Source organism: Rhinopithecus roxellana, chromosome 6, assembly GCF_007565055.1.
Source record: "Rhinopithecus roxellana isolate Shanxi Qingling chromosome 6, ASM756505v1, whole genome shotgun sequence".
NCBI lineage: Eukaryota > Metazoa > Chordata > Mammalia > Primates > Cercopithecidae > Rhinopithecus > Rhinopithecus roxellana.
The window spans coordinates 97,016,453-97,028,889 of NC_044554.1; the positions used below are offsets into that span (position 1 = coordinate 97,016,453).

The 12,437-nt window shown below is 53.1% G+C and overlaps 1 protein-coding gene across 2 annotated transcripts in view; it reads right to left on the minus strand.

Moving 5' to 3' along the window:
- Positions 1-2,595: 2,595 nt before the first annotated feature.
- The window catches only part of LIMK1 (LIM domain kinase 1), a 36,829-nt gene continuing 26,987 nt past the window's right edge, over positions 2,596-12,437 (minus strand). For both annotated transcript variants that reach the window (XM_030933258.1, XM_010387481.2), the window contains 6 exons: positions 11,424-11,483; positions 11,133-11,198; positions 8,556-8,712; positions 4,478-4,533; positions 4,079-4,236; positions 2,596-3,989 (listed from right to left, as the gene is read on the minus strand). In XM_030933258.1, coding sequence (XP_030789118.1) covers positions 3,827-3,989; positions 4,079-4,236; positions 4,478-4,533; positions 8,556-8,712; positions 11,133-11,198; positions 11,424-11,483 — 660 coding nt within the window. In that variant the 3' untranslated portion in view covers positions 2,596-3,826. The remainder of the gene's footprint in view (positions 3,990-4,078; positions 4,237-4,477; positions 4,534-8,555; positions 8,713-11,132; positions 11,199-11,423; positions 11,484-12,437) is intronic.

Here is a 12,437-nt window from a genome sequence, read left to right on the forward strand (position 1 = left end):
GCTGGTCTTGAACTCCTGACCTCAGGTGATCTGCCTGCCTTGGCCTCCCAAAGTGCTGGGATTACAGGCGTGAGTCACCGTGCCTGGCCTCTCAAACATTTTTTTTTTTTTTTAAATTAACTTGGTGTGGGGGCGTGCATCTATTGTCTCAGGTACCTGAGAAGCTGAGACAGGAGGATTGCTCGACCCTGGGATGTTGAGGCGGCAGTGAGCCATGATTGTGCCACTGCAGTTCAGCCTGGGTGACAGAGTGAGACTTGTCTCAAAACAACAAAACAGAAACAAAAAAACAAATTAAATGCCCTGTATTTGCAATACCTAGTGTGTTTTTAAATTTTTTAATTTTTGAGACAAGGTCTTGCTGTGTCATTCAGGCTGGAGTGCAGTGGTATGATCACAGCTCACTGCAGCCTTGACCTCCCAGGCTCAAGCGATCCTCCTCCCTCAGCCTCTCAGTAGCTGGTACTACAGGCACACACCACAGCATCTGGATAATTTTTTTATGCACACACCACAGCATCTGGATAATTTTTTTATTTTTTGGGTAAAAACAGGGTCTTGCTATGTTGCCCAGGCTGATATTGAACTCCTGGCCTCAAGTGATCCTTCCACCTCGGCCTCCTAAAGCGCTGGGATTATAGGTGTAAGCCATCATGTGCAGTCCATCTTCTCGATAGGACCCTTTAGTTTTGTTTAAGATAGAGTTTCGCTCTTGTTGCCCAGGCTGAAGTGCAATGGTGTGATCTCGGCTCACCGCAACTTCCTCCTTCCAGGTTCAAGCGATTCTCCTACCTCAGCCTCCCGAGTAGCTGGGATTACAGGCATGCACCGCAGCACCTGGCTAATTTTTATTTTTAGTAGAGACAGGGTTTCTCCATGTTGGTCAAGCTGGTCTTGAACCCCCGACCTCAGATGATCCATCCACCTTGGCCTCCCAAAGTGTTGGGATTACAGGCGTGAACCACCATGCCTGGCCAGGGCTCTTTAGTTTTACAAGAAAACATTAAGTATGAAAGCAGTACCTCCTGAATATGCGCGGCCATCCAAAACCCAGCTTTTGAAGAATCTTCACTTGGCCCGGCTGGGCCACCACCTCAGCTCCACCTAAAACTGAGCTGTGCTCTCTTCCCCTCTACATCCCCTGACAGGCCCTTGCTGCCCCTCCATCCCTGCCTTTTTTTTTTTTTTTTTTTTTTTTTTTTTGAGACAGGATCTTGTTTTGTTGCCCAGGCTGGAGTGCAGTGGTGTAAACATGGCTCACTGCAGCCTTGATCTCTTGGACTCAAAGGATCCTCCCACCTCAGCCTCCTGAGTAGCTGGGACTATAGGTGCATGCTACCATGCCCAACTAATTATTATTTTTTTGAGACGGAGTTTCACTTTTGTTGCCCAGGCTGGGGTGCAATGATGTGATCTTGGCTCACTGCAACCTCTGCCTCCTGGGTTCAAGCAATTCTCCTGCCTCAGCTTCCCAAGTAGCTGGGATTTCAGGCATGTGCCACCACACCTGGCTAATTTTGTATTGTTAGTAGAGATGGGGTTTCATTATGTTGGCCAGGCTGGTCTCAAACTCCTGACCTCCGGTGATCCTCCTGCCTCGGCCTCCCAGAGTGCTGGGATTACAGGCGTGAGCCACTGTGTCTGGCTTGCCCAATTATTATTATTATTTTTTTGAAGACAAAGTCTCACTGTTGCCCAGGCTGGAGTGCAATGGCACCATCTCTGCTCACTGCAACCTCCGCTTTTTGGGTTCAAGCGATTCTCCTGTCTCAGCCTCCCAAGTAGCTAGGACTACAGCCATGTGCTACCACGCCCAGCTAATTTTTGTACATATATATATATATGTGTGTGTATATATGTATGTGTGTATATGTGTGTGTGTATGTATGTGTGTGTGTATATATGTGTGTGTGCATATATATATTTTTATTTTTATTATTTTTTTGAGACGGAGTCTCACTCTGCCACCCAGGCTGGAGTACAGTGGCGTGATCTCCACTCACTGCAAGCTCTGCCTCCCGGGTTCACGCCATTCTCCTGCCTCAGCCTCCCGAGTAGCTGGGATTACAGGCGCCCGCCACCTCGCCCAGCTAAATTTTGTACTTTGTTTAGTAGAGACGGGGTTTCACCATGTTAGCCAGGCTGGTCTCGAACTCCTGACCTCGTGATCCACCCACCTCGGCCTCCCAAAGTGCTGGGATTACAGGCGTGAGCCACCGAGCCCGGCCTAATTTTTGTATTTTTAGTAGAGACGAGTTTTCACCATGTTGGCCAGGCTGGTCTCAAACTCCTGACTTCAGCTGATCCACCTGCCTCGGCTTCCCAAAGTGCTGGGATTACACGCATGAGCCACCACACCTGGCCCCTGCCCAACTAATTTTAAAAAATTTTTTGTAGAGACAGGATCTCACTATGTTGTCCAGACTGGTCTTGAACTCCTGGGCATAAGGGATACGTCCTGTCTCAGCCTCCTGGAGTGCTGGGATTACAGGCATGAGCCACCAAACTTATCCTTGTCTTCTCATCAGGGAAGACTAACTCCTCTTATCTTGACTGTTTCCCCAGGGCCCCAGACACACATCGCCACGCAGGACCTGGGTGGGGAGTACGGAATTTATTTTATTGTTCTGCGTCTGGGTTTGGTTCCTTGGACGTCACGGTTCCTGGATGGGGGTGGGTGGGTCCCACCTCCCTAAGTCATGGTCCCACGGGCCTGTCGGGATTGTTTTCCAGGTTCAAAGTGCACTGAGAAAGCTTCACAGTTTTAATACTTCTAGATGCTCAACTGAGGCAAAGTGACAAAATGGCCCTCCCACCCCCGCCCGCCACAAAAATAAAACCCCAAGCCCCTGGCAGCTGCTGCTGCAGCCGTATGAAAAAATAATACAAACTCTTCTTAAAAAATAGATTACACAGAAAAAACGCAGAGGACAGAGGGGCATGAGGAGGGGCAGGGAGCCTCGGGGGAGAGGCCCGGGAAGGGGCTCTGAGATGACGGCAGGGGTTGAGCTGCTGGTGGACACCTGCCCCGTCCACTGTGCCTATCCTCTCGCTGCCCGAGCCGGCTCCTCCCCATCAGCTCTGGCCCAGGCACCACAGCTCCACGCTCCCTCAAGGGATCCCCTTCACCCTGAGGCTTGGTACCTGCTTCTCACTAAAGTGGCTTTGAGAAACAAACAAACAAAAAAAAGACCCAAAGCGAGAGAAGGGGCTGTTTGCTCAGCCACCGGGGACCTCCACCCCATGGGATCAGCCCCCTCTCTGCTTTGGGGGTTTGGAGAGTCCTCGATACCTGTTGCTACCTAGACACCCCCTGGGGGGAAAACGGGCCCCAGACTCCCCGTTTGGTTCCTGGGAACACAGACACCTGGGAACTTGGCCTCTGCCCTGATGTGCGCCCGCCCATGCACCCAAGCGTTACATGGGGCATGGTTCAGAGGCTGCCTCCTGGCCCAGCCTCCAGGGAGCTACGGACCAGACAGGTGGAGCGTGCACAGGGTGGCTGGGGCAGCAGCGTGTGGAAAGGGGCACAGCTCACACACGCCCTCCAGCTCATGCAAGGAGAAGCGAGAGGGGACAGCCCTGCCAAGACAGAAGTTACAGCAGGGCGAGGGCATGGTGTGTGTGTGCAGCTCGGCCGGCTCCGGGTCATGGCAGAGAGAAGGCAGGGGAAGCGGTCCACGGGGTGGGAGAAGGCAAGTCAGGACCTGGCTCTGAGGAGAAGCCTGGGCCCCCACTGTCCCAGTTGAGGGCCACCTCCCGTGGAGGAATCTGGTGGGGGTGGATTCCCTGGAGGTGGGGACAGGGGCGGCTGAGTGGCCCTGGCTCAGTCGGGGACCTCAGGGTGGGCAGGCAGTCCGCTCTCGCCGCGCCGGTAGGTCTCCCAGAAACCCCTGTCCAGCTGCTCCAGCTGCGGGCCCAGTGGCAGGTGGCCGGCCAGGTGCATGCGGAGGGTCTCCAGCCAGTGTTCCAGCTTCACGAAGGATGGCCTGGGTGACAGGCGGGTGGGGAAAGGTGGGTCTGGCTCTCCCAGGAATCGGCCCCGCCGTCCCCCAGGCCAGGGCCCCACCCCACTCACCTCTTCTCGGGGTCCAGATCGCAACAGCGCACGGTGATGGGGAAGAAGCTCGGGGGGCAGTTTGCAGGGCAGTAGCGGTCCAGGAAGCCTCGTACGTTGAGGCCAAAGTCCATGGTGCGGGGCAGGTAGTCGGGGTCTGCGTTCACCCGCCCGATGATCTGTCCAGCACAAGGCCCAGCAGTTACTCCAGGGGGGCCCTCAGCCTGGGCGTCTGGGTGCCATCCAGGTGGCTTGAGGGCAGGTGGCACTGGGCCTGGCTGCAGCCTGACTGCGGTACCTCACGGGGGCCAGCCCATGCCTTGCTGTGGGCAGCCTTCCTGGCCTGCAGCCCCTGCAGATGCTGAGCCTGCAGCCTGGGTGAGTGGGGAGGAGCCCAGGCCTCAACACCCCTGGACCTACCTCGCACAGGACGATCCCAAAGGAGAACACATCCACCTTCTCATCATAGCTGCGGCCTGGACAAAGAGACCGACTGTCAACAGATGAACACACAGGGGTGCCAGGGATGCCAAAAGGCAGGGGACTGGGCCAGCTGGGAGGATGCCCCAGTTGGGAGGTCCAGGCCCAGGAGGCAGATGCCGGCAATCTCCTTGGGAACCCAGGCTTAGGCTCTTTCCCCCAACCCCACCAGGTCTGAGCAAGTCTTTGGGAGCTCTGAGGAGCAAGGGGCAGAGGCCTGGACAAGGAGTTCTAGGCACCGATCAGCTGCGTGACTTTGGGCAGGTCATGAACTCTGTGCTGGTCCTAAAAGGCAACCATGTCAGGTCTCTGGAATCCGTGAATGTTACTGGATCAGAAAAAGGGTCTTTTGCAGATGGGATTAAGTTAAGGATCTGGAGATGAGATGATGCCAGATGATCTGGATGGGCCCCAAATGCCACTGCAAATGCGCTCTTGAGAGAGACACAGAGAAGACACAGCAGAAGAGGAGGAGGTGGCCCTGTGAAGATGGGGGTAGAGACTGGAATGATGTGGCCACAAGCCCAGGAATGCAAAACAACCAGAAGGTGGAAGAGGCAAGGAATGCATTCTCCCCTAGATCCCCCTGGAGGGAGTGCAGCCCTGTTGGATTTCAACCTTCTGGCTTCCAAAACTACGAGGGAATACATTTCTGCTGTTTATTTTATTCTGAGATGTAGTCTTGCTTTGTCGCCCAAGCGAGAGTGCAGTGGCACGATTGTGGCTCACTGCAACCTCTGCCTCCCGGGTTCAAGTGATTCTCCTGCCTCAATTTCCTGAGTAGTGGGATTACAGGTGTCTGCCACCATGCCCGGCTAATTTCTGTATTTTTAGTAGAGATGGTGTTTCACCATGTTGGCCAGGCTGGTCTCGAACTCCTGACCTCAAGTGATCCACCTGCCTCGGTGTCCCAAAGTGCTAGGACCACAGGTGTGAGCCACCATGCCTGACCATTTTCTGCTGTTTTAAATAATGAAGTTTCTAACAATTTATTACAGCAGCCTCAGGGAACTGACATGGACTCTCTGAGCGTGTTTCCTTATCTGTAAAATGGGAATGATACCAGTTGCTTAATGATGTTAAAAACAATTGGTACATGGCCGGGTGCGCTGGCTCACACCTGTAATCCCAGCACTTTGGGAGGCTGTGGTGGCGGATCACCTGAGGTCAGGAGTTCCAGACCAGCCTGGCCAACATGGTGAAATGCCATCTCTACTAAAAACACAAAAATTAGCCAGGCATGGTGGCAGGTGCCTGTAATGCCAGGTACTTAGGAAACTGAGGCAGGAGAATCACTTGAACCCGGGAGACGGAGGTTGCAGTGAGCTGAGATCACATCACTGTACTCCATCCTGGGCAACATAGCAAGACTCCATCTCAAAAACAAAAAACGAAATGCCCAAAACAATTAGTACTGAATACCAACTCTCATTTACTGAATGCCAACTAGGTGGAAATGAGTTTACACCCTTTAATCCTCACACCAATCCCTACAGATAGGAAACACTAAGACTGTTTTGTTTTTTTGAGACATAGTCTTACTCTGTCACCCAGGCTGGAGTGCAATGGCACGATCTCGGCTCACTGCAACTTCTGCCTCCCGGGTTCAAGCAATTCTCCTGCTTCAGCCTCCTGAGTAGCTGGGATTACAGGCGCCCGCCACCACGCCCAGCTAATTTTTGTATTTTTAGTAGAGATGGGGTTTCACCGTGTGGGCCAGGCTGGTCTCAAACTCCTGACCTCGTGATCTGCCTGCCGCAGCCTCCCAGAGTGCTGGGATTACAAGCGTGAGCCACTGTGCCTGGGCACTAAGACTGTTTTATAGTCTTCTTTGGGGGCTATGTTAACTCGTGTGTGTGTGTGTGTGTGTGTGTGTGTGTGTGTGTGTGTGTGTGTTTGAGACAGAGTCCCACTCTGCTGTCAGGCTGGAGTACAGTGGTGTGATCTTGGCTCACTGCAACCTCTGCCTGCTGGGTTCAAGCAATTCTCCTGCCTCAGCCTCCCGGGTAGCTGGGACTATAGATGTGTGCCACCATGCCCAGCTAATTTTTTTTGTATTTTTAGTAGAGATGAGGTTTTACCATGTTGGCCAGGATGGTATTGATCTCTTGACCTCGTGATCTGCCCACCTTGGCCTCCTAAAGTGCTGGGATTACAGGTGGGTTTTTTTTTTTTTTTTGAGACAGTCTTGCTCTGTCACCCAGGTTAGAGTGCAGTGGTGCAATCTTGGCCCAGTGTAACCTGTGCTCCTGGGTTTAAGTGATTCTCCTGCCTCAGCTTCCCAAGTAGCTGGGATTACAGGCATGCACGACCACACCCGGCTAACTTTTGTATTTTTAGTAGAGATGGGGTTTTACCATGTTGGCCAGGCTGGTCTCGAACTCCTGGCCTCAAGCAATCTGCCTGCTTCAGCCTCCCAAAGTGCTGGGATTACAGGTATGAGCCACTGTGCCTGGCCTATTTTTTGTTTTCTTGAGACAGGGTCTCGCTCTGTTGTCCAGGCTAGAATGCAGTGGTATGATCATAGCTCACTGCAGCCTTGACCTCCTTGGCTCAAGTAAATCTCCCACCTTGGCTTCCTGAGTAGCTGGGACCACCGGCGTTAGGCACCATGCCACATGCCAGGCTAATTTAACTAGGTTAACTATGATGAGGTGATGGCTGGGGTCTGCCTGCCCTGAACCTGTGTTCGTGTGCCACCTGCTTATAGAAGGACTTTATAACCTATACTCTGGGCATATATAGGACCACTGACAGTAAAGAAATGGACTGAGGGAGGTAGACCCTGTGGGAGGCAGAATTACGGTCCCCAAAGATGACTGCGTCCTGATCCCTGGGACTTGTAAACATCCTACCTTCCATCGGACTCTGCAGATGGGATTAAGTTGAGGGTCTTGAGATGGAGGGCTGATCTTGGATTTTCCAGGTAGGCCCAATGTCATCATAAGGGTCCCTATCAGAAGGATGGAGGGCCAGGCATGGTGGCTTATGCCTGGAATCCCAGCACTTTGGAAGGCCAAGGCAGGAGGATCACCTGAAGCCAGGAGTTTGAGACAAGCCTGGGCAACACAGTGAGACCCCTGTCTGTATTAAAAATTAAAAAGAATTAGCTGGGTGTGGTGTTTCATGCCTGTGGTCCCAGCTATTCAGGAGGCTGGGGTAGGATGACAGTTTGAGCCCAGAAGGTCGGGGCTGCAGTGAGCTATGGTGGCACCACTGCACTCCAGCCTGGGCAACAGAGCAAGACTCTGTCTCTTTAAAAAAAAAAAAAGGAAAGAGGAAGATTAGAGCCAGGGAAGGAGATGCAGGGATGGATGCAGAGATCAAAGAGAAGAGAAGATGCTTTGCGGCCAGCCCTGAAAATAGAGGGGCAGCAACATGAGGAATGAGGACGCCTCCAAGAGCCAGAAAAGGTAAGGAAACAGGTGCCCTGGAGCCTACAGAAGGAGCTCACCCTGCTGGTGCCTTGATTTCAGCCCGGTGAGGCTGACGCTGGACTTCAGACTCCAGAACTGTATGATCATTTATTTAAGCCACTAAATGTCTTTTACTTATTTTTTTGTTGTTGTTGAGATGGAGTTTCGCTCTTGTCACCCAGGCTGGAGTGCAATGGCATGATCTCGGCTCACTGCAACTTCTGCCTCCCAGGTTCAAGCGATTCTCCTGCCTCAGCTTCCCTAGTAGCTGGGATTACAGGCACCCGCCACCATGCCCAGCTAATTTTTGTATTTTTAGTAAAGATGGGGGTTTCACCATGTTGGCCAGGCTTGTCTTGTACTCCTGACCTCAGGCAATCCACTCGCCTCAGCCTCCCAAAGTGCTGGGAATACAGGTGTGAGCCACCTTGCCCAGCTGCCACTAAGTGCCTTATAGGAGAAAGAGGGAGCTGATGTAGGACCCATAGGGTAACTGAAGAGCCAAGGAGGCTGGGAGGGGCCGGGGCTCCAGAGGTTGCAGCTCTGCTGGGCCCCCCGTGGCTCCCTGTGAGGGCCATGACGGGCAGGGCTGAACAACTCACCATTGATCATCTCGGGTGCCATCCAGTAGGGGTTGCCCACCACGGTGTAGCGCTTCTTGCGGTCTGGCTTCTTGAGGCTCCGCAGGTCCTCGGGTTGAGTCTTTTCATCTACCATGAGCCGCGCCAGCCCGAAGTCGGCCACCACCACATTCTTGTTCTGGGAAGGTGAAGCCGGGTCACACTGGGACCCGATCCTGGTACTGCCCGCCTGGCCTGCCCCTCGCCGGGACCCCAAGCCAACCCGTAGACAGACCACAGAACATACCTCTGATACCCTGTATTGGCACAGGGTGGGGACCCCTTCCTTCCCCAAAGCCATCAGCTCTTTGCAAATGGAGCTGCTGGAAGCACCTGAGGATGGCAGTGTGGCTTCCTCCCTCCCACCACATGCTGCACCCTCTGCCCCTTCTCCACGTGCTCCCCAAGCCATCCCGGTGCCCCCACTGCTCCCTCCTGCAAGCGCTCCCTCCCACCTACGAGGGTACCGACGCTGCTTTCTTTTGGAAAGATAGGCATTCTTTTTTTTTTTTTAAGATGGAGTCTCGCTCTTTTGCCCAGGCTGGTGTACAGTGTTGCGATCTTGGCTCACTGCAACCTCTGCCTCCCAGGTTCAAGCCATTTTCCTGCCTCAGCCTCCTGAGTACCTGGGATTACAGGTACCCATCACCATGCCTGGCTAATTTTTGTATTTTTATTAAAAACAGAGGTTTCACCATGTTGGCCAGGACGGTCTCGAACTCCTGACCTCAGGTGATCCACCCACTGTGGCCTCCCAAAGTGTTGGGATTACAGGTGTAAGCCACTGCCCCAGCAAGACAGGAATTTTGATGAGAGACCCAGGTCCTGTGCATGGCATGCCACCAGGTTTATTCTTTATTTATGTTGATTGACTGATTGAGATAGGGTCTTGCTATGCTGCCCAGACTGGTCTTGAACTCCTGGCTTCAAGTGATCCACCTGCCTCAGCCTCCCAAAGTGCTGGGATTACAGGAGTGAGCCACCATACTTGGCCCAATTTTATCTTTAATATTCCCAATAACTAGGTGAGGTCTGTGTTCTTTGCTTTTTGGGTTTCTTTGTTTTTAGGCAGAGTCTCCCTCCCGTGGCCCAGGCTGGAGTGCAGTGGCGTGATCACAGCTCATTGCAGCCTCAACTTCCCAGGCTCAAGCAATCCTTCCACCTATGCCTCCTGAGTAGTTGGTACTATAGGTACTCGGCACCATGCCAGCTACTTTTTTTCTATTTTTTTGTAGAGACAGGGTTTTGCCATGTTGCCCGGGCTGGTCTCGAACTCCTGGGCTCAAGTGATCTGCCCACCTTGGACTCCCAAAGTGCTGGGATTACAGATGTGAGCCAACACAGGTCTATATTATTTTTTATTTTTTTATTTTTATTTTTTGAGATGGAGTCCCACTCTGTTGCTGGAATGCAGTGGCGTGATCTTGGCTCACTGCAACCTCCGCCTCCCGGGTTCAAGTGATTCTCTTGCCTCAGCCTCCGGAGTAGCTGGGATTACAGGCATGTACCACCATGTCCGCTAATTTTTGAATTTTTTAGTAGAGACAGGGTTTTGCCATGTTGGCTAGGCTGGTCTGGAACTCCTGGCTTCAAGTGATCCACCTGCCTTGGCATGAGCCACAGTGCCCGGCCTTGTTTCGTTTTGTTTTTTGAGACAGGGTCTGGCTCTGTCACCCAGGCTAGAGTGCAATGGCGTGATCTCGGCTCACTGCAACCTCTGCCTCCCAGGTTCAAGCGATTCTCCTGCCTCAGCTTCCCTAGTAGCTGGGACCACAGGCTTATGCCACTATGCCCGGCTATTTTATTTGGTATTTTTGGCAGAGATGGGCTTTCGCCATGTTGCCCTGGCTGGTCTCGAACTCCTGAGCTCAAGCAATCACCTACCTTGGCCTCCCAAAATGCTGGGATTATAAGTGTGAGCCACTGTGCCCATTTCTGTTGTTTTGAGCCATCTGGTTCACAGTACTTTGTGATGGCAGCCCCAGGACGCAAATACACCACCTCTCCAGACGGGCATGGTGACTCCCTCCTCTGATTTTGGTGGAGAACCAGGCTCCCCTCCCTTGACAATCCTTAGACACTGGGCTCTTTTCCTGCCCGTCCTCTGCTTAAATATCCACCTAAAGCGTCCTCTTTCAGAAAGCCTGCCCTGACCACTCCAGCCCACACGCCTATGACCCCGCTCTGTGGCCCCCAGATGCTGGTGCTGTCTAGTGTAGCCCGTGGCCACTGTGCCGTGGGCTGCACTCTATGAAGACCAGGGTCCTGGTCCTTTGCAGCTTACATGTCACTTTCTCCACTGATTTATAAGACCCTCCTACAAACCTGGGATGCTGATGGTCCACCATGAGTCAGTGGCAGGGACAGGACTCAAACCCAGGTCTGTCTGCCTCCTGAAGCTGGGCTCTTCCCCACAGGCTGCTGCCCTCTACCCCCACCTCAAATTGAAGTCATGGAGGCAACCCAGGGGCCTCCAGTTCTGGGAAGGCCCCAAGGCTGGGAGTGGTTGGGCTCCTGCTGTCTCCCCGACACCCAGCCACGTGGGGCCCTGATGCTCACCTCACGGACCAGGCAGTTGTGGGAGTTGAGGTCTCGGTGGATAATGTTCATGGAGTGCAGGTAGGCCTGGGGGCGGGGACACGGGAGTCAGGGGGCAGCTGTGCCGAGGGACCCCAGCCCATTCTGGCCCCCCAGAAACTCCCTCTGCTCCCACCCCAATCAGGCCAGTCAGGACGATTCTTCCCACTCTCCCATCGACCCCCTCTGCCCTCTTTCAAAGTTTCTCTGTGGGTTCTGTTTGCAAATTCCTGGTGGGATTGTGAATGGAGCTGGAGCACCCGGCTCACTCACCATCCCTGACGCGATGTCCTTGGCAAAGCTCACTCTCTGGCTCCATGGGTACTGGCTGTCCTGGGATAGAGAAAGAAAGGCCAGGGTGGGGCCGGCGGGGGCCCCGGTGGCAGGGATGGTTGCATGAGAGGCAGGAAGGGGCAAGTGTCCTAGAGGGTTCTATGAGCTCCTCAACACCGTGATTTCTTCAGGCGCCCACAACTGTCTGCTTCTAAAGAGTATGAGTCAACACAGCTCACAGGCACCATTTTCTTTCTTTCTTTTTTATTTAGATGGAGTCTCACTCTGTCACCCAGGGTGGAGTGCAGTGGTACCATCTCAGCTCCCTGCAACCTTTGCCTCCTGGGCTCAAGTGATTCTTGTGTCTCGGCCTCCTGAGTAGCTGGGACTAAGGGCATGCACCACCATGCCCAGCTAATTTTTTGTATTTTTAGTAGAGATGGGGTTTCACCATGTTGGCCAGGCTGGTCTTGAACTCCTGACATCAGGTGATCTGCCCACCTTGGCCTCCCAGTGTTGGGATTACAGGCATGAGCCACTGCACCTGGCCTCAAGCAATTCTCTTGCCTCAGCCTCCCAAGTAGCTGGGATTACAGGTGTCTGCCACCAAACCCAGCTAATTTTTGTAGTTTTAGTAGAGATGGGGTTTTATCACATTGATCAGGCTGGTCTCAAACTCCTGACCTCAAGTGATCCACCTGCCTCAGCCTCCCAAAGTGCTGGGATTACAGGCATGAGCCACCACACCCAGCCCCTACAAACATTATTTCCTAACAGAACTGATTTCAAACTCTAAGCAGGGATAGCTCCCAATCTGCCTCCTCTGAGAAAGCAAGCCAGATTTATTTTCTATAGAATCTCATCTTTCTGTCAGGTGCGGTGGCTCATGCCTGTAATCCCAACACTTTGGGAGACCAGAATGGGTGGATCACGTGAGGTCAGGAGTTTGAGACCAGCCTGACCAACATGGTGAAACCCCGTCTCTACTAACAATGCAAAAATTAGCCGGATATG